Genomic DNA, 26,229 nt, shown 5'->3' with positions numbered 1-26,229 from the left:
AAGTTGCTCCATCCGATTATAACCATTGTCCACCTGTCCCCCATACCCATCTTTCAGTCTGTGCCCTCATATGCTGCTCTATCCATCCGCCTATGCCCCACTTTCCACCATCTGTCTGTGCCCCTCCATCCATTTATGCCTGCCCCCCCTATTGGTCTTTCCATCTATGCCCCATTATGGGGGTCATGCCTGTCCGTATGTCTGTCTTTGTCCCACCATATGGTGTTTTGTCTGTCTATCCGTCAGTCACCCCATCTATGCCCCCATATGGCACACTGTCTGCATACTTGACCCCTCATCAGCCAAGCCCTCACCATCCATCATCTGTCTGTCTATGTTCTCACTGACACACTGTCACACCCTGACACACACTCTTTTCTCCATGATGCCCCTGACCACCCCTTTCTCTCTCTTCCTCTTGCTCCTCACTCTGTTTTTATCTGTTTTTCTCCTGACGCCCTCTTTGTCTCTCGCTTCCTTCATCCATAAGGGGCATTGTAGTAAAAGCGTCAGGGGGGCCCTTTCCAAAATTTTGCTATGGGGCCCTTAAACATCTAGTTAGGCCTCTGCTGCAGATATTGGTCAAACACTGGATTAGTTACCTTAAAATAAACAGATGATAAAATTCATAGTATGTAACAGTAGTATATAAATATAAGTATTGTTCCAAGTGACATGAAAAATAAAAACCAGAAATCTGTTTTTCAAAATGAATATGTAGTTCTGATGAATGCATTGGAATTACTGTCTTCTGATTCCCCTTAGTGTGACTTGTTGAAGTGTCACTAACCAGATTTATTAGACTAACAGAGACGGTAATTACGTGGCACAGTCATAGTTGCCTTTTAGGATAGGCCAGAGATGGACAGATACAATGTCACTTTGCAGTTATAAACTATTTATTATTTAACTCTTAAATGCAAATACAACATACAATATTAAAATGTTTTCATTCCGCAGAAGAAGCAAAAAAGGTGACATTTACTTTGTTTACAAATAAAAAAGCTTAATTTTAGAGGGCAAAATAATTATCCTTGTCACTAGACCCTTTGGTGGCAGAAGAGCTTGTAGGTCTATCTGCAAAGGCCACATTACGATAATCGCTTTGTATATAAAATGAGGTGCTAATACACTGATGTATTATTACTATTTTCCAGCGTTATTTATTAGCTGAAATAGGATTGAAGACTTCCACGGCGACGAACGTCACAAGTCCAGCAATGGAATCCTCCTCCTAATGAATTCGCATGGCGAATACTAACTTTAATGGTGGAGATGCCTGTCAATGAAAAGAGTCATTTCTCAGTTATCATTTCTCAGTTGATAAATCAAAGAGCATTTTACAAAAACTGCATATTTATGACATTTAGAATTATGATTTTGTATGCCATTACATTCTAATATGTTGCATAAAACAACCTATGGGGAGATTTATCAAGTCTTCTACAGATGACAAATGGGGTGTTTACTATTACAACCAGTTAGAGTCTAGCCTTCATTTGCCTTGTACCCTCTATAAAATGATAGCTAGAATCTCATTGGTTGCGATGAGATACACCTCCACTTGTCTTCTTTAAAAGGTTTACTAAATCTAGCTGAATCATTTTTTGAAAAATGTACTAGAAAGAATTTGGTTCAAACGTGAAAACAAATAAAATCTCTTCTCAAGGAGAAGCGCAGAAATCTTGGTAATGAGCTTGGAGTACCACATATCGATCGACGTATCTCCAGTGAGGGAACCCAGCAAGCAACAATTGTAAGGGCCGTGCTGGACACCACCTGTCTATATTTTTATATATATATATATATATATATATATATATATATACACAGTATTGGTACCAATGCACTCACGGTTTAAGTATCGTCTTTGCAGTGCTCCCGTCAGGCACATATAAAGATTATATGGTCCAAGTCCATAGAGTTTTAGAACCAGGGCACACACCAGACAGCAGTTTTAGTTATTTATTTCTTCATGTCAAAATCAGACAGTAAGCCGACGTTTCGGACCCAGCATGGTCCTAAATCATGGAGTTTCTGAATCCCATCCCACTGCTGTCTGGTGAGTGCCCTGGTTCCAAAACACACACTCTCTCTCTCTATCTATCTATCTATCTATCTATCTATCTATCTATCTATATATATATATATATATATATATATATATATATATATATATATATTTACACCTATACAATAAGTGCACATTTCAACTAATATAAAGGAAATTATTTGTTGGTAAATTTTATTTCAATAATACCTAAACCTAATACCTACTATCTTTGGGCATGTACTCAATTCTGAACTGTCCCATGAGTTACTATAAGGTTATGGTATAAGGTTATGGTATAGGAGATCGACGGTGTCTGGATCGGCCATGTTATGGTCAACCACGCTTAGTGGAACAAGTCTAGTTAGACGTTTAAAGATAGTCAACAGTTTCTAGATCGACAATAAAAAAAAGTTAGACACAGGGGTCTGGTCGACAGAATCGTGATCAATAGTCACAAGGATGACATGAGTTTTTCATGTTTTTTGGTGGCTATGTCGACATACTGTAGGTGAACATGGACACTAAATAAGCCTTGCTTTGGACATGGTGCCTTGCCACGCTCTGCACGATATAATAAACTAACTCTATGCCCACGTGGATGGTACAGTATGAACCAAGTCAGTCTAAAGCAAAATAACATGAAAAATGCATGTCGACCTTGTTTTTGTCAATCACATACCCATTGACCTTGACTTTTGTCTAACTTTTGTTACTTCAAGCTAGACGCTGTTGACTATCTTTAGTCATCTTATTAGACATGGCTGACGAAGCGTGGTAGGCCATAACATGGTTGATCTAGACCAGTGGTTCTCAAACTCGGTCCTCAGGACCCCACACAGGTCACGATTTCCAGGTCACCCAGCAGCTTCACAGGTGCACTCATTGACATGTTTTAAAAGATCCACAGGTGGCGCTAATTATTTCACTTGTGATTCTGTGAGGAGACCTGCAAAACATGCACTGTTTGGGGCAGATGACCGAGTTTGAGAACCTATGATCTATACATTATCGATCCATCGACCAGATACGTTTCTATATGCACTCACCTAAATTCTCAAACATCTTATGAATTGAAGTTTCGTTGGCATCCACCATTACACGTTTCTCGTCCAACATTAAGACATTCATTGAGAGCCATTTTGAGGACATCCACAGAGGATGATCTGAAACAGAACAAAGCATTGTAAAAGATATGGCTGGGACAGGCATATTTTTCACAGGGATTAAATATAACTTAAATAAAAAAAAAAAAATAGGTAATATATGATTGTTGATCGACAGATGAATTGTTATAAATCTTGCCACTTTATATGCCAGTGATTTATTTATTGCACATATACAGTATGCTTTGTCGGAATTGTTTCTTCATATCGGTTTTATGTATGATGTTATATATCGTGTGAAGTGTGTTATATTTTTTGTTAATTAAAAAAAATGTCAACAAATAAAATAAAATTAGTAATATGGGTTAGATTTGATAAAACAAATAAACATGACTTATTCGTACCATCTGGGATGAGGGGAGTGGGCGGAGTGACCACAGTCCAGCCAGCCTTCTTGAACAGTTCAATCTATTAATAGATATGTATAAAAAATTGTTAGCTACTGTTCTAGGAAAAGCCACTTCCGATCAACATAACTGGGTTGATATAGCTATGTGTTGTTCTTTCACAACAAAACACATATATATTGCTATTCACCTGATGGCAGGGTCGATCTGGGTTAGACAGTACAAGGCCTGGTCCAATAATATTGAAGGTGGCATCAATATGCATAGGATTGGGATCCTTAAATGAGATGACATGCACTTTGTACTCTGGTGCCAGATGTCTGCGCATCCATTCAATTCCGAGGTAGTTTGTCACCTAACACACACACAAGAAATTAAACAACAGCTGTCACAATTATTTCACTGTAAGATTTGTAATGGTAATGAATAATTAGATATTAATATTGTAAGCACTACTGGGGCAGAGACTGGGGTAAGATATTCTCTGTAAAGCGCTGCGGAATATGTGCATGCTATACAAATAACTGGTAGTAATAATAATAATAATATATTAATATCTTTGTTTCCTATTAAAATGGTATGTCACATCACTCTCATAGATGCTTACTATTGAATACAATTTCTATGGATAGTTAGTGATAACATCTGGGTTCCTTAGATTTGATGGCTTTTAGATGAACATAAGACTGCTCAGTACAACATGACATTTAACAATAAAGGCCCTTATTCTGGTTCACTCGAAAAGGGAAATTCCTTCTTAAATGGACAAAACCATATGCACTGCAGGTGGGGCAGATGTAACATGTGCAGAGAGAATTCGATTTGGGTGGGGTTTTACTTCAAAGTGAGATCTATATTGCAGTGTAATAATAAAGCAGTCAGTATTTACCCTTCACAGAAACAAAATAACTCACCCAAATGTAAATCTCTCTGCACAAGTTATATCTGCCCCACCTGCAGTGCACATGGTTTTGGCCATGTGAAAAGGAATATGCCTTTTGCGAGCGAACCACAATAAGGGCCATAATTATAGAAACTTTTTCAGCCCACTCATGAGGGTATTCAGATGGCTGTCGGACAATGTCTAGGTCAACAATCAATAGGTGAAATGTAGGCATTCCCCAGGTCGACATTGACAAAAGGTAGACACACGCAAAATGTCGATAAGGAAAAGGTCAACACATGAAATGGTTTTTCACCATTTTTTTCTGTCATTATTTGGCTTATTCATACTTTACCCTCCACGTGGTCTCCAATCGGGAACGGTAAAGTGTGGCAAGTACAGCAGGAGTGGTGGAAGGCACCTAGCCCAAAGCATAGCAAGCAAAGCCAGCCAAGTGAGGGGACGCGGCCCACTAATTGGGGGTCCTTGTGCTCAGGTGTTAAGTACTACACAGAGAAAAAATTAGAAAAACTCAAGTCCACCTTTTCAGGTGTCAACCTTTCCATGTCGACTTTTTGTCAATGTTGACCTTGTGCATGTGTACCTTTTGCTGTTGACCTAGACATTGTTTATAAGCTGCACCACACCCCTCTTGAGAGCAGATACAAACCGAGCAAAGTTCTATGGTGAATTGGCCAGTATTTAAAAAAAAAAAAACACGTGTCCCAGGTATTTTAAGATACTGGATGAGGAGTCAATGCTTATAAAGCCACAATCCAATGACCATTCTTAATTTCTGAAAAGGCCAAAGCGACATTTATACTGTATGTCACAGGTTCTCAATGTCAGTCCTCAGGACCCCGCACAGTGCATGTTTTGCAGGTCTCCTCACAGAACCGCGAGAAAAATAATTTGCTCCACCTGTGGATCTAAAATGTGTCAATGCGTAAAGAATGCACCTGTGCATCGGTCGGGTGACCTGGAAAACATGAACTGTGTGGACCGAGTTTGAGAACTCCTGCTGTGTGTTATATAAGCCTAGGGATCAATTATTTCTTCACACCAGCACCGGTCTTCCCCAATCTCTATACAGAGACGCTGGCACAGACATGACACATGTCAAACTTAATCCTGTTCTGCAACTGGATTACTCCCATCGGCCAGCATCTAGTACATTTGCATTGCCTTACTTTTATTATTAAAGTTGTCTGTGACTGTGAAAAAAGAAATTCAGACTCTGACAGCTGTACAGAATGCTTTTACCTGGCTTCGCTGTGCAAATATATCCCTCCCAGCTCTCATGAAGTCAGCAGCATCAAAACAGGGCTCAAATTCTGTAGTAACAAATTTCCCCTGAGCAGCAAGCAGGTGCCGGTCTTCTACAGTACGAATAGGGTATTCCTAAAAGAAAAAAACTCAAATAGTAAATATCTGAGCCCTCTACTCAGTTCCCACAATGAGACACTACACTATAAATCATTTCTTCCTGTGTTATCTTGGACAAATTGTGTGTTGATGAATGAGAAACCCCCCAGTTTAGCGGTGTGAATGTGACGGGTACACAGAGTCAGTACACAAGACCACAACTAAGGACCATATTAAAACACCATTCATCAATGTATTTTAGATTTCTCTTAACATAAATAGCAACATTGGAAATTTCACTAAATTAACATGCATTAAAAACAGCATTACATTTTAAGGTTTGCTTTACAGAAACTTCTTATTTACTTTATTGTTAACGCAGTGGTACTATAATCACTGATGTGTGGCTATTAAAGTCATTTAACAATGAGCCCTGAAGAGTAGGGTCCTCGTTCCTTTTGGGTCTCCATGACTTGTAAATAGTTTTATGGGCATGTCTGTGCTAAGTACTACATATTACGCTACAGAGCTGTTAGTGCTTATATAATAATAATAATAATATCATTACTGTTGATCACTTCTCAGCCTTTTGGCGAAGATTAGGGATGGCCATTGTTGCCATCGATGGCAATTCTGAAACTGGCCATTGATAGTGCTAAACTATGCAACTGATGATCATCGATATTTTTACATATTGATGGTCTTCCATTGTGTTTGATTGGCCTGTGGACCAATAAAAAAATGGGGGCAGGGCTTTGCGGTAGGGATGGCCATCATTGCCATTGATGGATGCCATCGATGGCAATTCTGCAACATCGATAGTGCTAAACTATGCAATGGCTGACCACCGATATTTTTACATATCGATGGTCATCAATTGTGTTTGATTGATTGGCCTGTGGGCCAATCAAAACATGGGGGCAAGGCGTTGTGGGTGTCGGTGGGTGGAGCTATTCTCCGTGTCTTGGCAAAAAAAAATGCAAAACATGGTTTTGTTGTTCCATCGATGGAGGGAAACTATCTGGATCTCCCCCATCGATGGCAAAAGTATTGGACATCAACCATGAACATCGATGATTTCGAATCATCGATGGTCAATGGTCATCCCTACTTTGCGGGTGTCGGGCGGAGCTATGGTCCGTGTCCCGGCATTTAAAAAAAAAAAGCATCAACATCGGCCATGAACCATTGATGATTTTGAATCATCGATGGTCATCCCAAGCTAAGATCAAGTGTAGTATCTGTTCTTATCAATGGGTCTGTACCGCCCCCTGGCAGAGAATAGAGAAAGGTTGGACTAAGCATCTTGCTACTGAGCTGGGGAATAGTTAACCTCATGTTCTGGGTGGGTGCAAGGTATGGCTGAGTATCTACACCCTGCCGTGGGGGGAGTCAGACTCTCCCACTGGTAGGGAGAGGAGAAGCATCGGGCTGAGTAGTTGGGGCTCTTGTTCAGGGGTCTATAGCCTCTGAGGGAGAGTCACTTGAAAAACCCGGTCTAGTATCCAATCCCAGGAAGACGGGAAAAGCTGGGACTGAGTAGATTGCTCTCTGGGGGTTGCCAATTGCCCTCAGTCAGAGACACAGCTAAAAGCCCAGCCGAGTACTCAAGCCCTGGGAGAGGGGAAACGTCGGGACTGAATAGGTGTTTACTTCTCCTTCAGTTGGTCTATTCGGCCGCTGCGGGGGAGACTCATCGAAAAGCCCGGTGGAGTATCCATTCCCATGCCAGGGGCCAGAAAAGGCCTGCTGGTGGAGCAGAGAAACTCTTGGTCGGATGCTGACTGGCTGGCTGCCTGGAGTCCGAAGCTGCACTGTGCCCCCGGGGAAACAGTGAAAGAGGGTCCATTCCAATGCACGACCCCTATGCATGATTTAGGCCACTGCACTGGTGGTGGGAGCACACCTCAGGCTCCCTGAGTTTCTTCAAACGCATTACTGTTGATTTACTACTTACAACCAAGGCAGCAATAAAGACGTGATAACAGTGTTATCAGCTAACATTCCTGCTCTTGTGCATAGAGAACTGATTTTGTCAGTGGAATGATTGCACACAGCACTAAATGAATGGGGATTAGAAGAACTAAGTTGAGGTCTTATGATGCACTGTGTTAATTACAGGTTATGGTGGGATAGCTCTGTTGCACTACAGCCCCCTCTTGTGGAAAATAAATGTATGTTTTGTGTTTACAGTTTCTTTTGAACATTTTAAGAAGGGACTATGGGGTAAATTCAGTTAGGGGCAATGTAAAATTGTTCATTCCAGCATGATGTAGGTTAGATGTGCAGTGTATATAAATTCCTTATCTAAGGCATTTTAGAACACAACCCTGAGGAAATGCAACTAAAATGCTGGATGCAGGTGGGAAGTAGGGGATATTTAGGGGTGATGTAGTGTGCCATTGCTAGTGCTTTAATGCTCTCACAATGGCCTGTGCATCACTGCTAATTGAATTGATCCCTATGAAGCAGAATTAACCTAATATATCTTTAACAATGTTGTTTGTTTGCTTGTATAAAGCATATGTCATTTGGCTAGTGTAATCAGGGCAGACAGCATGTTTGTGGTCAGGAAGCACAAGGCTGTGTGCAGCTAAAAAACAATCAAAATTAAAATAATAATAATAATTAAAGCCTATATTAGGGCAGTACGGATGGTGTAATGGTTAGCATTACTGCCTCACAGCGCTGAGGTCATGGGTTTAATATCCACCATGCAACTGTGCAGAGTTTGTATATTCTCCCCGTGCTTGCATGGGTTTACTCCGGGTACTCCAGTTTCCTCCCACAATCCAAAAATATACTGATAGGTTAATTGGCTCCCAAAAAATTAACCCTAGACTGTCTGTGTGTGCATGTACTGTACATGTGGTAGGGAATATAGAGTGTAAGCTCCACTGGTGCAGAGACTGATGTGAATGGTCAAATATTCTCTCTGTAAAGCGCTGCGGAATCTGTGTGCGCTATATATAAGAAACTGCTAATAAATAAATATATTGTCTATTCCCATACTATCCCACAGTAAGCCTGTGCACTGCAGTCCATGTCAGCTTCAAAAAGACTATTAGTCACCTAGGGAATGAGCTATAGAAGCCATAAATGATGTAATCTCCTAGTATTGTTTTCTACTAGACAGTAAACTAATGCTAGGTACACACCAGGACGACTAGGGCCCGATCAGCACAATCTAGATCCAATTCCGATCAATCGGATGTAGATTGTGTGCTGATTGGGCCCTTTTCTGACCTGGTGTGGAGCGATTCCGATCCGATGCGCGGTCCCGCGGGTCGGTCGGTCGTTATTGAGATCCTACCTGCTGCAGGTAGGATCTCAATGACGACCATAGAACCGGGTGCGGGTCGCCATCGGATCGGACCCGCTCACGGTGCACATCGTGAGCGGGTCGTGCCCTCCCGCGTCATCGTGAGCGGGTCGGACGAGACACTGACGACCCGCTCACGATGTGCATCGTGAGCGGGTCGTCCTGGTGTGTACCCCGCATAACACGCCAAACAGATTTATAGGGGATGTCTGGTTAGGTTAAAAATAGAAAGTATACTTACAAAGCTGGGTTTCTATTAAATGATGCACAATTTAAAAACAGAGCTACATGAAAACAATGGACAAAGGGAACTTCAAAATAAAATATGTCTTTGTTTTGGGTAAAAATAATACATTTTCATTATATACTATGTATGGCAGGATATGTGGGGTTTTATATCAAAATACATGTAGTACCAATTTAATTTGTAGAGGGCTATTGTATAGCTCTATGCTTGTAATGTTTGCTGTTTGTGTCATTGTGTATTGGTAACAACCAGAGTCCAAAACAGGTGTTTTATTGTATTATAAAATATTAGTAAAGTTTACTATGTTTTATTAGAAATATTAGTAACGTTTACTATGTTTTATTAGAAATATTAGTAACTATTACTTTGTTTTATTATATATAGAAGTAACTTTTAATGTTTTATTATACATATTAGTAACTTTTACTGTTTTATTATGAATATTAGTAACTTTTACTGTTTTATTATAAATATTAGTAACTTTTACTGGTTTTTTTAGAAATATTAGTCAATGTTACTGTTTTGTTATAAATATTATTAACTTTTATTATTGTTTTATTATAAATCTTAGTAACTTTAAAAAGTTGCTAAAGTGGTTTTATGCAAAAAAAAAAAATGCTGTTAAATTTAATATCATTGTAACTGCCACTTAACATAGTCCTGGTTGGCAACAGCTGAATGAATGCCGTTATTGTAGTATAAACATGGTATAAAATGTCCCTACCCCTGCTACGTACATACTTTATGCATAAACTGGAAATACTCACAACACATACTTACACACTACCCAATATGACTTGCTCATTGGTGCAGTAAAATGGGAGGACCTTCGATGATTCCTAGCAAGTCACTTGGTGCGTCTTGATTAAGGTAAGACCATATTCACATGAAATGATAAAATAACATAGACTACATCTGTACACAGACACAGACATACACTACACATGCTGCACAAACACAGGATACAGTATACCTGCACTCACAAAACACACCTGGCATCATGCTGCAGAGGAGCCAGAGCCTCAGCCTGTGCTCTTCAGCACCCTCTGGTGGTCTGAGACTGCAGAGAGCTGCACACTGCCAGCATCTCCTCTCCTTTAGCCCATTTGGCCACCAACTATACATGAGAGAAAGTACCAATGGGGGAGTAAAAGCTGGAAAAGGCAGCACATTAGCCTTTTTTCTTCAAATCATTGTTTGAGTACATGATATCATTGGAAAAAAACACAACAGTTACCTGGTCGTAGAGGTCATCAGCCATTGTTGGTTTGGGTGCAGTGGTCCACTTTGCCCCACGGCGGAAATAGTCCTTAATGAGAGGACGGTAGGCAGAGTATTCAAAGAAGCGGGATCTCCATGCCATGGGCGCTTCAATAATCTCGTTACCAACAACCAGCAGGATGTCTCTAGGCATAGCAGCATATAAACCTAAAGGCACAAAGCATGAGATTACTATTGATGCTATTTGCAGTGGAGTCATTAACGTGGCTCCATAGCATTAAAGCCATGCTTAAACACTATTTAATAAGAGGGGGGGGGGGGGAGTGGGATTTGGGGGAGTCACACCAACTGCCATTTCAAACTGACTCACTGGCAGTTGGTGTATCTCCCCTATTTTAATTTCAAGCTGTGCTGCAGCTCTCCCTCTGGAGCCGCCCCTGCCTCTGAGGCAACTTCTAAAGATAGTAGTAGACAGATGACTGGCAGTCATCTGGACGTGCTAATTTTTGTTTGTAGCCAACATAACTTTTATTGGTACTTATGTAGTATCTGGGCGTCTGATTTTGTGAATGTATGCCTTACCTTAAGGCATACAATCAGATGCGATGCGATGCGATGCGATTTTGCATAGGATTCAATGTTAAGAAGGTCCTGTTCATTTCCCCACTATCCAAGTGGACATAGAGTTGATTTTAAATAGCGTGGCGAGCGCAGCGAGCCACCGAGCCCGAAGCGTGGCGAGCGAAGCGAGCCCTGCGACGGGACGCATATTTCTTAAAAAGTATTCTGTGTCCCCTCGCGGGGCTCGCTACGCTCGCCACGCTTCGGGCTCGGTGGCTCGCTGCGCTTGCCACAGGTTTATATCCAACTCCATGCCCACTTGGATAGTGGGGAAAGGAAAAGGACCCCTTTTTCCCATTGAATTCTATGTTAAAATGGACTCAGACCATTTTAACATTGAATCCTATGGAAAAATCTTGACCATCGCATCGCATACGATTTGGTCGCATGCGATGCGATGCGATCCAATTTCTAAATCGGACGCCCAGATACTACATAAGTACCCTTTTATTGCATAGTTGTGTTTGAACACATTCTATTGGTTTTAGGTGGTTGGTGGTGCTCCCTGAGTGTGAAAGATAGATCATTTGTGCAAGGAGAAAAGAAGACTCTTTTTGGGGCACTCTTATTTTTTGTTATTTTAGTGTTCTGGGATATTTGGTAACGTCCTCTCAAAAAGAAGAAAGGTAAAATATAGCTTTAAATAATATTCGTTTTAAAGGTCAATATTTATACTGAGCAAAAGATACACACAAACATAGAATAATAGATAATAGTAGACAGATGACAGGCAGCCATCCAGACGTGCGACTGTAAAAAAAACAAATTAAATATACATAGGTTTTCTGAAAGGTATGTTTGAATTATATAGGTTCCCTTATGGCTGAAATTGACTCTGAACCTCAGGTCCGGGCTGAGGGAAAAAAGTTATATATATTCACATACAGAAGTTGTGGGGGCCCCCACAGACACCCCCCAGGGGCGGCTGGTACCTGGGCAGCGCAGGCAGGGGGTATCTGCAGCAGTCTGGGCAGTCAGAGCCGGGGTCCCTGCAGCGTATGAGAAGTCAGCGGTGGGGATCCTGCAGCAGATGGGAACTAGTAGCAGTATTGACTACTAGTTCCCATCCGCCCCAGGAACCCCACTGCTGACTTCCCATCTGCGCTGCGGCAGGGACCCCGGCGCTGACTGCGCAGCCTCCTGCGCTGAGCCACCCGCCTGCACTGCCCGACCCTGCTGCACGAGCACGGCCCAACAGGAGCCTCACACTGGCAGCAGTGCCATTGTGGGGTCCCCTTATGTGTGGGAGCCCCGGGGCGACCACTCCTGTCGCCCCATGCTTAATCCGCCTCTGATTCTAGAGCAGAATATAGGGTACTTGTTTCCTAGCATGGCGCCCACGATTTTCAATCGTATGGCATCTTATGCATTGTATCGCATCACATGCCATATAGCCACATGCGATGCAATGCGATTTTGGCCCCCCTATACAATTTTTAATTGTATAAGCACCCTAATGGGTGCTTACAATGTGAAATGCACCCCCACGCCACCCCCACTATGAATGCCAACCCGAAGCGTGGCGAGCGGCGGCGGTTCGCATCCTTCAACCTTTTCATACCCCCCACTATCCATGTCGCCACACTATCTAAAATCAACTCCACGCGACGTGGATAGTGGGGGTATGAAAAGGTCGGAGGACGCGTACCGCCGCCGCTTGCCACGCTTCGGGTTGGCGTTGATACTGGGGGTGGCATGGGGGTGCTTTTAACATTGTAAGCACCTATTAGGGTGCTTATACAATTTAAAATCGTATACCATTGTATATGGCATACAATGGCATACAATGCGATGGTATATGATTTTAAATTGTATAAAAACGGGTGCCATCACGCAACATCGCATCACATACCATTGTAAGGCATATGGTATACGATGGGCGCCGTGCTAGGAAACAAGTACCGAATATAGAGATCATTATGTCCTTTCTCCATGATGCACACTAATGCGTGTGGCCCACATAGGACAGACCAACCTAGGGATGGAAAAGTATGGGGCTGTGTGAGTGCGGAGGTAAGAAGGGGGGGGGGGGGTAGTACATATATGTTGAGAGTACCTCTTGATATATTTTTTGATAAAGATGAACAGATATAGATAACGTGTCTGTATATATTATGTTTTAGCCTATCAGATAGCAAATACATTACGTGAACTAACTGTATAGTATAACACTAATAGGTAAAATACCATATTTACCGTAGACTAAGGGATGAAAACTTTATGTAACATTTAATTTTTACAATGAATTTAATTTAATGACAGCTGGCAACACTTATTCTTGGCAGAACATCCAGACACTACTTTGAAATTAGGTAGAAGGTAATTGAGTACGTAGAGAGCTTAAAGAACAAACAAAAAAGGCAGCCAGCTCCTTGTCAGGAGAGTCATTGTCAGGGCTGGTGACATAATAACATCACTGATACTCTTGTGTTGGGGCTTATGCTGCCGCCTGGCAGAGGAGCGGTTAATCTGTGAGGCAGAATTACGTCATGAAGCAGAAATTCCCTCAATGGTTAGTGCAAACCCGCACAGACTGTGGAACTGGTGATTATGATTGAAAGCCATTTGCTGCCATGGCAACATACATTGGCACGAGAATCCCAGCAACAAAGCTTCTACTCATGAGCCTTGCTTAATGAATGCCCTTTTCATCTGGCTGCTTATGGAGCGATAAGTGCCCCTCACTGTTTTTGCCACCTCAACAAGATCTGACCAATGTGCCTTTGGGCTTGAATGGACTTATAATAACTGGCAGAATTCAAAACAGTATAATATAGGCCCAACTTTTTTAAACCTGATTTAAAAAAAAAATACTGGTATAGACTTTTTTTTTTTTTTCCTGGAAGTATTACAGCATAAGGGACATTACTGAAAGGTTCTTATCAGACTGCTGTGTTTTTCCCATGCTGAAGTAAATGATAAGTCACGTTATTTTGAACAAAGCTGGCCTCTTCTGTGCTAGAATCATATTACAAAGAACAAAGTCCAAAGCAAGGCTTAAACTGTGGACATTAAGGGGGGAATTTACTAAGATGTGTATTCTACTTCACCTGTGATGTTGCTATGGGCAACCAATCAGATCCTGTCTACTATCTTCTAGAGCAGGGCTGGGCAATTGCGGCCCTCCAGATGTTGATTAACTACACATCCCAGCATGCCTTGCATCAGTTTCAGCATGGCCACATAGCAAAACTAATGCAAAGCATCCTGGGATGTGTAGTTCATCAACATCTGGAGGGCCGCAATTGCCCAGCCCTGTTCTAGAGCAGGGATAGCCAACTCCAGTCCTCGGGAGCTACCAACAGTTAACGTTTCCCAGGTCTCCTCACAGAATCACAAGTGAAGCATTTAGCCCAGGGCTGGGCAATTGCGGCCCTCCAGATGTTGATGAACTACACATCCCAGGATGCTTTGCATTACTTTTGCTATGTGGCCATGCTGAAACTGATGCAAGGCATGCTGGGATGTGTAGTTCATCAACATCTGGAGGGCCGCAATTGCCCAGCCCTGATTTAGCCCCACCTGTGGATCTTTTAAAATGTGTTAGTCGGTAATGAGTGCACCTGTGTACCTGTGAGGTGAGCTGGAAAACGTTAACTGTTGATAGCTCTTGAGGACTGGAGTTGGCTACCCCTGTTCTAGAGGCTGCTAAATAAATAAGTAGCTTCTGATTGGTTGCCCATAGCAACATCACATGTGAAGTAGAATATACATCTTAGTAAATTGCCCCCTAAATGTTCTAAATAGTTTGTCAAATTGTGTAGTAAAAAAAGGTAACTTTTACATCTTAAAGGGAAAAAAATGCATTTCTTCCTGTAAAATGGGTAGTTTATGTTGTAAACACTATTATCACCAGCGCATACAGTAGTTACATTTCCACATGATGAATGCTGCCATGTTAGGAAGCAAAAGCATTTCCATTTATGTTAGTATAACATTTTGCTGCCAGACTGTATCGGCAGCCGAGGGAAACATATATGCGAGCCAAGTCGTGTCCACACCAGCAGCTCCCTGCATTCACTAACTGACTTCTGATAACTTGGTCAGATGCACCAAGATTCAAAAAGTGATAACTCATGGTTGCCTACCTGACCCTCTCCTTCAGGGAGAAAATGCTCTGTTCCTGGACTTCCCTGGTAATGTATGATTGCCATCACCTGTGGTGAAACACCTTTCTTATCAATGACCTAGCTCACCACAGGTGCTGGCAATCATACATTAAAGGGAAAACCTGGAACAGAGCATTTTCTCCCTGAAGGAGAGGGTCAGTTAGGCAACCCTGTGATAAAGTGGAGAGTGATATACCATACCTCCCAACATGATCTATGCCAGGAGGGACACAATGCTCTGTTCCTGGACTTCCCTCTTAATTTATGATTGCCATCACCTGTTTTAAACAGAAAGGTGATAAACCCAGGGCCGGTGCAAGGGTTCTTGGCACCCTAGGCAAAACCTCTGCCAACTCCCCCCCCCCCCCCCCCCCCCCAATTAACCCTTAGGAAAGAGGCATTATTTATTTATTTACAGCTTCTCATCAACCATTATAGGTAAAGAAACAATAAGGGAGCATTCCATATGTCTTATGTGTGTGTGTATGTATTGGATATATTGGATGCCAATGACAGTGCTGGCCTCCCGGATGTCTCCACTCCGAGTCCTGCATACTGGATACTGCTGACAGTGTGACAGAGGAGCACAGCACAGAAAGAGGCAAGAGCTTCATACTTTAGCTGTAGCTGCAATACTAGCTTGCATCAAAGACAGCGTGACCGGGTGATGCGCAACGGGGCGGGGATGCCCCGCACTCCAATTAGCGCTACGGTAGCGCCGCTACCTCCCGCCGATGACATTGATCCGCTCCAGGGGGCAGGGGGGTGCGGGCACTACCTCCGCCGATTACTGTTAACAGCTTCAGGAGGCAGGAGGTGTGGGCGCTACATCCCGCCGATGACACTGACTAGCTCCGGGGGGCAGGGGTGCGGGCGCTACCTCCAGTGATAACACTGACAAGCTCCAGGAGTGTGTGGGTGGGGGTGCGATTTGCGGCCTCACCTGCACTTTCCCTGAAGGCTGGGATGAATGATTGGTGGCTACGTTCGTCCTGTTGGCGGGTGCTTTCCTCCTGCTCCTTGCACGGCAGCTGCTTAGTGCTTTCCTTCTTCTATCCTGCAGCTCGGTAGCGCCCTCCAGTGGCCGGCGCCCTAGGCAAATGCCTAACCTTGCCTAGTGGTGGCGCCGGCCCTGGATAAACCACAGGTGATGGTAATCATTAATTAAGAGGGAAGTCCAGGAATAGAGCATTCTGTCCCTCTTGGAGGGGGTCATGTTAGGTATGAACAACCAGCCAATTAGCTGATAACCAGTATTTTTCATACCCAGCCTGTAGAATGACAGTTAGGAGCTGATTGGATGGTTGATTATCACTCTTTTGAAGCTTTGTGCATCTGGCCCCTTGAGAATGGAGGGGGCCGAGTAACAGGGTTAGGGTGGGATGCACTAAAGGGAAAATGCGGTAAAACTGGGGTTTTACCACATTTTCCTATGTACCAATACCCGTCCGCCCTGTCTTCGCCTGGCAGGCTTCTATCGCCGCCCGCTATCCGTGCGCCCCCCCCCCTCCCATCTGCCTTTGATCTCCTCCTCCCCCAGCAGGTGTCACAGCCGGGAGGACATCCGGGTGTAGGGTGGAGGAGGAGACGCAGGGGGACACTGCCAGCCGCCGGGATGTGACGGAGACCCCCGCACACCACATTACAGGTATCACGGGGGTCTCCGTCACCACAACCCGATGCTAGCCTGGTAGCATCGCGGTGGCTGGCAGTCGAAGGGCGGCGATGTATATTAATACATCCAGCCCTTATTCACTGGCCATGTATTACTTTGTGTGCAGGGGTGAACTGCCCATACCGCCCTGTTTGAAAATTCTGGCGCCCCCAACGTATACCTGAGGCCTGTTTTGTTTTCTGAAATGTGGTCCCACCCCCTGCAGGTAGCTGTATTCATTATATTGCATTGTCCTCAATCATGTTGTTAATCTTTGCAGTTCAGTACCTCCGTCATCCAGTGATGCTGTCATGTCAACACGGCATGTCACTGTTGTGTGTAATCACAAACGGATCAATTATCAAATGACTGCACGTGCGTATGGATTGTAGCATGCATGGGTGTGAGGTCAAAGAGTGTAAAAAACACTATTTTTAAAAAAATACTATTTTTTGCAATCCTCTCACAATGTGACTGACAGGAAGCCGGCGTTTGGGGGTGGGCACCTGACGTTTTCTGGGAGTGTTAGAAAATATGCAGGGGTGTCCAGGCATTTTCAGGGAGGATGTTGGACATAAGTTCCGGCCTCAATCAGTCTGTTTCTATCGCAGACTCGTGGAAGGGTCAGAGTAAAGTACACTTGCAAACACTTGCAGAGACTGGGAAAATTATTCAGTGAGTGAGTTTGCAGATCAGCGATTAATTTGTAAGTGTGGATGGCCATGGATGGCAATTCTACAATCAGCCATCGATAGGTACAAACTATGTGATGGATAACCATCAATAATTTTTGCTATCGATGGCCACCCCATTTCTTTTTGACTGAATGTCCCAAAGGCCAATCAGAACGTGGAGGCGGGGCTTCCCGGGTGTAGGAGCTATGCTCCGTGTCCCGGCACCTTGAAAAAATAAACCTTTGTTTATGCTGTGCCATCGATGTAGAGAAACCATCTGGTTCTCCCCCATCGATGGCAAAAGTATTCAACTCATTCGCAGACTTGCACTGGGTGGGATTTCACTCTTACTGGCCGGGATTTCACTCTGTCTGTTTCACACAGCAGCAATCAAGTCTGAATCAGGCCCCATGTCGGGCCACTTGTACAAAATTTCAGTTCCCAAACCACACCTGTTTGCATGCACTGGGAATGAATGAAGTAGGGTAGAAATTTCTGGTAGAACAAGGTTGAAGGAGGAAAAGCATTGATGTGGCCTAGCCAGCACATCATTTATTTTTATTTTTTTATTTTTCTAGTAACATAAAAGTTATTTCTACACCCCTGCAATTATGGAGTTAAGTCACTGAAATGAAGGGAGTGGCAGGGTCCAGGAACAGATGGTCTCAGAGCTACATACTGTACAGTACACATAAGCCAAGAATGGGACTGTTCCTTTCAGCTAACAGGAAGCTCCCATGCTTTTTTGTAAGTTACCTGAAGATTGGAAGTGAGGTGTTTTGTACTGAACTGACCAATCGATTATTTCAGGTCTCTGTACAGTAACGCCTTCAAGTCGTAAATATTGCACATTTCCTCGATCTCCTGTACAGCTTTCTTCACGTGCTCCGGAGGAAATCCATGGCCTCCATACTTCTGGTAAAAAGGCCAGTACTTTTCATACGTATTTGCCTAAATATGGATGGTGAAGAAACCAATTTATACTTCAATACAGTGAAAAGACTGCTGATCTAATGTGGAAGCTACTTCTGTAAATATGGTACTGACATATATTACACCAGGCGCCAGATTCTCTAAGCTTCAAAAGTGATAAAATAGAGAGTGATAAACAGCCAGCCAATCAGCTCCTACCTGACATTTTTCAAACACAGTCTGTGACATGGCAGGTAGGAGCTGATTGGCTGGCTGTTTATCACTCTCCATTTTATCACTTTTGAAGCTTAGAGAATCTGGCCCTGTGTCTGTTGCCTTTATCCAAGACACACTCAGTTTCCTGCCTACAGTATGTTACTTAATCCATTCAATTCATCTTCTCTTTTACTTTCTGGGAAAAATATTTTGAGAACCAGATGCAACACTAGATGCTATGGACAGCTGCCTCCTGAAACTAGTTAATGACTTTGCCAGACCAACACTGTCACTATTACATTTCTCTGGTGACGTCTGCACATTAACCCTTGGCTGCCACAGCTGGCCTTCAAAAAAAGCTGAAAAGGATGTTGTTTAACCATAAATGTTTATGACACAACCTAGGGAAGTTCTGCAACTTAAAAATAAGTCTTTTGTTGACTGTTAGCACCCCCATTGAGAAACCACACAGCGTGCTGGGAAAGATTTGTTTGGGAGAGTTTGGTGTCCCTGTGTCTGAGGTCTGCAGCAGCAGTACATGAACGCCAGCTGTCCCTGTGTCACATGTCTCTTATGTGAGGTCCCACACACTCTTCCTGCGTCCACTTATATACACAGGAGTCAGATGTTATCTGTGTACTAACAAGCACAAAATAATAACATTAGTCATTTCTTATTAACTCCATAACCAGGTCATCCTCATTGTTTTGTGTATGTATCTTTTATATAGGAGAAGGGGAATATAATGCAGCAGCATCTTATTACTCACACATACCGGGGGGTTATTCTGGTTCACTCGCAAAGGCACAATCACTCTAATGGACAAAAGCATATGCACTGCAGGTGGGGCTGATGTAATATGTGCAAAGATAGTTAGATTTGGGTGGGGTTTGTACTTTAAACTTATATCTATATTGCAGTGTAAAAATAAAGCAGCGAGTATTTACCCTGCACAGAAACAATAAAACACCCAAATCTAACTCTCTCTGCACATGTTACATCAGCCCCACCTGCAGTGCACATGGTTTTGTCCATTACAGAGTGATTGTGCCTTTGCGATTGAACCAGAATAATCCCCGCTATTTAAAGCAAAGCTAACAAGACACAATTTTAGAATACAGTTTAAAAGAAAACAAATATTATTGCTGGTTTCCATGACGGAATTTGTTAATTGGTCTCTTCCTTTTTTGCATTTTTGTGTATAATTGTTTTAAAAATGAAAAACAGAAAATGTTTTAATTTACTAAATTATTATAACTACTAATAATAACCATTTGCGGTACTTATGTAATATCTGGGCGTCCGATTTTGTGATTGTATGCCTTACCTTAAGGCATACAATCAGATGCGATGCGATTCGATGCGATTTTGCATAGGATTCAATGTTAATTCCTGTTCATTTCCCCACTATCCAAGTGGGCATAGAGTTGATTTTATATAGCGTGGCGAGCGCAGCGAGCCACCGAGCCCGAAGCGTGGCGAGCGAAGCGAGCCCCGCGAGGGGACGCATATTTCATAAAAAGTATTCTGTGTCCCCTCGCGGGGCTCGCTACGCTCGCCACGCTTCGGGCTCGGTGGCTCGCTACGCTCGCCACAGGTTTATATCCAACTCCATGCCACTTGGATAGTGGGGAAAGGAAAAGGACCCCTTTTTCCCATTGAATTCTATGTTAAAATGGACTCAGACCATTTTAACATTGAATCCTATGGAAAAATCTTGACCATCGCATCGCATACGATTTGGTCGCATGCGATGCGATCCGATCCGATTTCTAAATCGGACGCCCAGATACTACATAAGTACCCCATTTGCTGTCTGGTTTAAATGTTCCTACTTATTTCCGTGGTGAAGCGTGACATGGCAGACCCCCCTTATCTCATGGCCTTTTACACATAGTAGTTCTGCCACTGGATGTAGATAGTGCATGTGTGTGTGCGTGCATGTGGGCGTGTGTGTGTTTTATTAAATTATGCACATACCTTCACTTCTACAGTAAATGGAGGAACATTAGCATTTTCTGGTCTCCCAACAATGACTTCCTCCAGAGGTCCCACTCATTATAAGAGGAGACAGGACAGTCCTGGGGGACCGTTTCATCGGCAGTGCAGACTTTTTGGGTTGCTGCAGCTGCCTGGGTGCTCTGGAAAGTTCGCTGCACCCATCCAACGAGGCCTTTACTCATCTGAAATGTAAGGAGAAGCTTGGTGTCAACCAGACATATGGCCATTTTTGGGGCAATAACATCACATTGCATAGCATAACTAATATAGTGTTCTACAATAATATCAGCCAGAACGGTAATGCTGAAATGACTCATAACCTTAATTTAACTATATTGCATTTATTTCCACTTTACAGATGGACTTGAATTTTGCACTAACTGACTTGGTCTTGTTGCTTACTTTTACTGTGGCCCAATTTGTAGCAAAGTTTTATTATCTCCCCTTTGTGTGGCCAGCAGAACCGCATTATTATGTCCCCATGGCATTATTTCACTAACTGAGGCATGGCATTATTTTTATCATCACACTCATCGTTCTGCACGTAGCACTAGAAAGTGGGATGTGGGAGAGTAGCATACTCTGCTCCATATTCACTGAAACTCCCGGAATTTTCTGAGTATCTCTGATATTCCACTAGTGCAGGGTTGGCAACCCTTCCGGATTTACCGAAAGCCCCGATCGCGGCATTTAAATGCCGCAATCCGCGTTTCTCAGAGGAGGGGGCGGAGCTAAAATGACACACTTGTGTCTTTTAGCCCCGCCCCCTCCATGGAGATCAGTGATTGAGGCTATTTCCTTAATGGGGGCGGGGCTAAATGACATCACAGTCAAGCCCCGCCCCCTCTGAATGGGCAATGAAAGTCTCCTCTCCGGGCTTCTCCCGGAGAGGAGCATTTGAAAGTCAGCAACCCTGCACTAGTGTATATACTACAGCAGTGATGGCTAACCTTGACACTCCAGCTGTTGTTGAACTACATATCCCAGCATGCCCTGCATCAGTTTTAGCATGGCCAAATAGTAAAACTGTAGCAGGGCATGCTGGGATGTGTAGTTCAACAACAGCTGGTGTGTCAAGGTTAGCCATCACTGTACTACAGTGTAGGCAAGATACAATGTCCCCTCAGTCTCATGAGTCATTTAAGCTAAAAATGAGACCAAACCGAATTTTAGGAGAATATCAGGAGTGGATCTAGACTGTGTAGAAGTGGTTGAAGCTTGGACTCTGATGTTGCATTTGCAGTACATGTAGCTTCAGATTTTTACACTTCTCCACACATTTGGGCGCTTTTGCAGTTTGTGAAGCCGCCTTCCTAGAGCTGAGGGGATATTATAAAATCAAGCGACTCTTGAAAATATGCATTTTGAAGGTTTATTAAGTGAAATATAAAATACAAGACACAGGGAAAGAGATCTGCGTCTCTCTTCTGCACGGATCACTAGCTCCCATTCACTATTACAGGACTTTCATCGGGCTGCTCCCACCCTATGGAATGCCCTTCCACGCACAATAAGACTCTCCACTAGCCTCCAAACTTTCGAGGGGTCCCTGAAAACTCACCTCTTCAGGCAAGCCTATCATATTTAAGTATCACACACATAACCCTCTAAGGCACTTATGTATTATATAGCTTCCGTTCTGGACCTACAAGCTATGCTATTACTGATGTCTCTCCTTATGTTTCCCTCCTATGCCCCTATAAAATGTAAGCTTGCAGCAGGGCCCTCTAACCCCCAAGTTTGTCTGTTGTTACCCAGTTTGTTTTATCACTGTCTACTATTGGAAAGCGCAATGGAATCTGCTGCGCTATATAAGAAGCAGTAAATAAATAAATAAAGTGATAAAGTGGAGAGTGATAAACAACTAGTAAATAAGCTCCTAACTGTCATTGACAGTTAGGAGATTATTGTTTATCACTCTTTACTGTATCACTTTTTGAAGCTTGGTGCATCTGGTCCACAGTGCTAATAAATAAGATGATAGTCTATTTCTCATTAAAGGGAAACCCTTACGCACCCCCTCCATGTAGTGAATGTTGGTAGGGAATGCTTCCATGGCTATTATCAAAGTACTCCTATTAAGTGCCTCTTGTCTGAACAGGAATTTATGGCCATGCTGTGTGCACTTCTAGCCTTTCATTCATGCTCCCCTGCACGTACACAGCTCACTTGCTTTGTCAAACAGTCCACAGAGTTGCACTGTGACCCCTTTTGCTGTTGGAAACCCAGTGGTCAAAAAATAAACCAAATAACAGCTGCTGTAAACAGGATTATTGCTCCTATCTTATCTAGAAACCCTGGCCTGAGCATGTTCCTCCTATGGACAGAGCACATATAGCATGCCTGGCAGCTAGAACTATTTGCATTTGTTTAACCCCTATATTGCTGGGCCTGGGACAGAAAAACAGGATAGCAACAATCAATGCAGAGGAATATAGGGGGGGAATTCAATTAGAAATGAAGGGGGCAAATCAGCTATGGCCCATTACCATGGTGTTTCAGCCACCGGTAGCCCAATTTACACCCTTTGCCCATCCCCCTGGCCCCTAACTGAGTTCACCCCATAGTGACCTTAGGGTCCGATTCAGACTTGTTGGGAGGGCTGCCAATTCGCAGGCCATATAAACATTGCTAAACCGCGCATGTGCACGGTGCGCTGTGTGAAGACTACCCTTCGCTGGCTGCACGCTAGGTGACTGACAACCAGAAAGTGACTCCTGGGTCACGCGGCAGCTGCGAGCAGTGGCCATAGTAGGAGAATGGTAAAGAATCATCTAATCATTTTTCCTATGTGCGGCCATGGATGCCGCACACAGGCATCCATTCACCTCCTCCGTGGCCCAGCTGCTGCCTGCACAGTACACCAGACAGCAGCGGAGGCTGTGTGCACCCCCCCCCCCCCCCCCCCCCCCGCCCAACCTCCATAGTGACAGCAGGATGCTGTGGTCTGGAGGTTGGGCTCCCCCATTGCTGTAAACGGTCCAAGTCTGATGACCTGGCATACCTGTTTAAACTAGCCCCTCACCCTGATCCTCCCAGTGTTCCACCATAGTCAGGACCAGGATTCGTAGGGAAATATACTCTACAAAAGGATCCTGATTGCAGTAGCCCAGTTACCTAATGTTGCTGCATTTGTTAACACTAGAATTATGTGAATGAACATGCACTGCAATCAGAAAGGTGAGCAATCTGTCCCCTCCATTGCATATTAAGTCACTTTTATTTACTTTTCACAAATACTAGTGCAGAGGGTGTAGGACAGCAGCTGGGGTGAGGGGGTGGATCAGAAGCAACTGCAAACTGGTGGGGGGTATCGGAGAGCAGGGACAGAAGCCAGGCAGTGTGACAGGAGCCAGTCAGCCTGCACCTCAATGATGAGCCTGTGTTCTATTTAGACACACAGGCTGATCGCACTCTGGCTCTAGGCTTGCGTTCAAGATCAGGAGACATGGAAGCGGAGGGGACCTGTAATAACGCTGTCTGAGGATAGCGTTATTATCACAAGACTACCTCCGTTATTTGTTTTACATTTTGTTTCTAGTAAATATGTTCAGATCGCATTTCCCATTCTAAGTATGGGAAATGCGATCTGATTGCCAAAAAATGTGAATTAAAGATTTTTTTAAAAACTGTTACAAAATCCCTATAATACATTTCAGCAAAACTAAAATAATGTGAAAAGGGTGTAAAAACACAACTTTTCACCTTATTTTAGTAAAAATATTGTAAAGAAATTGGCTCCAAAATTCACTACAAATTGTGCCCAGATCCATTAACATATGGTAGAAAAATGTTACTAAAATCAGTGGTACAAGGTATTATGTATTATTGCAGGATTCACAAAAAAATGTAAATTGCCACCAAGACCAGTCTGAAAGCCTTAAGGTATGTACACACTGGGGGATTTTTCCCAGCGTGTATGGACAGCGATGATAGGGAAAATCGCTGGGCTGAAAATCGCTCACTGCACACACACTGAGAAATTTTCACCCGTCCAAACGATCCCCAGTGTGTCCGACTTTCCATAGCAGGATGCTATGGAAAGCTGTCCACCCCATGGTAATACCAGCAGATGAGCGGTGACTGCTGGCGATAATGCCGGAGTTCTCCGCTCATTGCCGGGCCAAACACACTAGGCGGATTTTGAACTGAAAGCAGCTCAAACATCTGAGATGCTCTCAGCGCAAAATCGCACAGTGTGTATGGGTCTTTAGTTAAAAAGATTTAACACTTGTCATGCCAAATTATTAAGAATCTGTACAATTTTATAAAAAACACATTTTGAAAAGAAGCGGTTGGGATGTCAAACTACAAAACCCAGCATCCCGTGCTGACTGAAAAACATATGCAAATGGAATGTGGAATAGGTTTTGAAGAATAATGGTTCCCATAAACGTATCGCATGTCTATCTAGCAAACCATACCTGCCAGGGATCACACGGGCACACAGGAAAGGGACCAATTCATTTAAACTAGAACCATTTTCCAGTGGCATGTATTTCTATGGCACGTGTTGAGAATTGTGATCTATTTCCTTGATACATCCAATACAGGGAAATTATATCGTAATCTGTAAAATAGATTTATCATCCCCAGTTCCCAGGCTCCGCTGACAGATACAAGGAGATGAATGAACAGAATGCAGCTGACAATGTAAATCCGGGAACAGAGACATTCGACAAATTGCAGCCTTGGCAATATCAAGATGAAAGATAATACAGTCAGGGTAGCAATATAAAATTCATTTCAAGGATGCTGTTTTTAACAAGGCATCAGAGAGATAAGCCCTTAATGGCACTATGACTGGCGCCTGATTCTATATATAACCGCATGTAGATGTGTTACATGATCTGACATAATAGTGTATGAACTGCTGTAACCAGACACTTATTGGGAAAACCTGACTGAGCCAAGGTTATGCAATGTGAACAGGCATGGAATGTAAGGCAGGAAATATAGCAGGAATACAGACCATAGATCCTATGTAGTGAACAGCTTCTGCTCCCCTGCTTCCTCCTCTCACACACCTCACCCGCAGCATGGTGATCACCTATAGGAAGGAATGTTCTCACTGAATGACAAAAGAGCTGGGAGCTCTGAGTTATCTCTCCACTAAAATGGTATAGTGTAGACTAGAGCCAGCCTGGCCAGTAAAGCTCTTTATATGAACTCTACATCCCTCTCTATTGGCTGCTGCTGATAACAGGTGGTGATACTAGTGTCAGAGCTAAAGGTCACACATTCCCAGATTAGAACGTGTCTCTTCCAAGAAACGTAATAGCTTTTCCCTTTTTTAGCTGCAACAAGACAGTGGTGATCACAGTGTGTAAGAAAATAAAGCATAGTAACATCTGCCCAACCTATACAGACAATGCAAACACTGAGCATGTAAACAAATGCTAGTAGAACATCTGTGACATTGTGTGTGTGTGTGTGTGTGT

At 43.2% G+C, this 26,229-nt stretch overlaps 1 protein-coding gene across 1 annotated transcript; it reads right to left on the bottom strand.

The window, feature by feature from the left end:
* Positions 1 to 636: 636 nt before the first annotated feature.
* On the bottom strand, positions 637 to 25,934 carry GATM (glycine amidinotransferase). The gene is given in 11 exon segments (XM_083183990.1): positions 637 to 1,279; positions 3,100 to 3,216; positions 3,561 to 3,624; positions 3,754 to 3,918; positions 5,710 to 5,847; positions 10,618 to 10,808; positions 18,416 to 18,502; positions 18,505 to 18,610; positions 20,768 to 20,838; positions 20,841 to 20,970; positions 25,761 to 25,934. Coding segments are annotated over 11 exon segments (1,251 nt in total). The 5' UTR covers positions 25,830 to 25,934; the 3' UTR covers positions 637 to 1,166.
* Positions 25,935 to 26,229: the final 295 nt, after the last annotated feature.

This window comes from Crinia signifera, chromosome 4 (assembly GCF_055691185.1).
Source record: "Crinia signifera chromosome 4, ASM5569118v1, whole genome shotgun sequence".
NCBI lineage: Eukaryota > Metazoa > Chordata > Amphibia > Anura > Myobatrachidae > Crinia > Crinia signifera.
The sequence above is the reverse complement of the archived record's forward strand: the minus strand, read 5'-3'. Positions and strand labels throughout refer to the sequence as shown.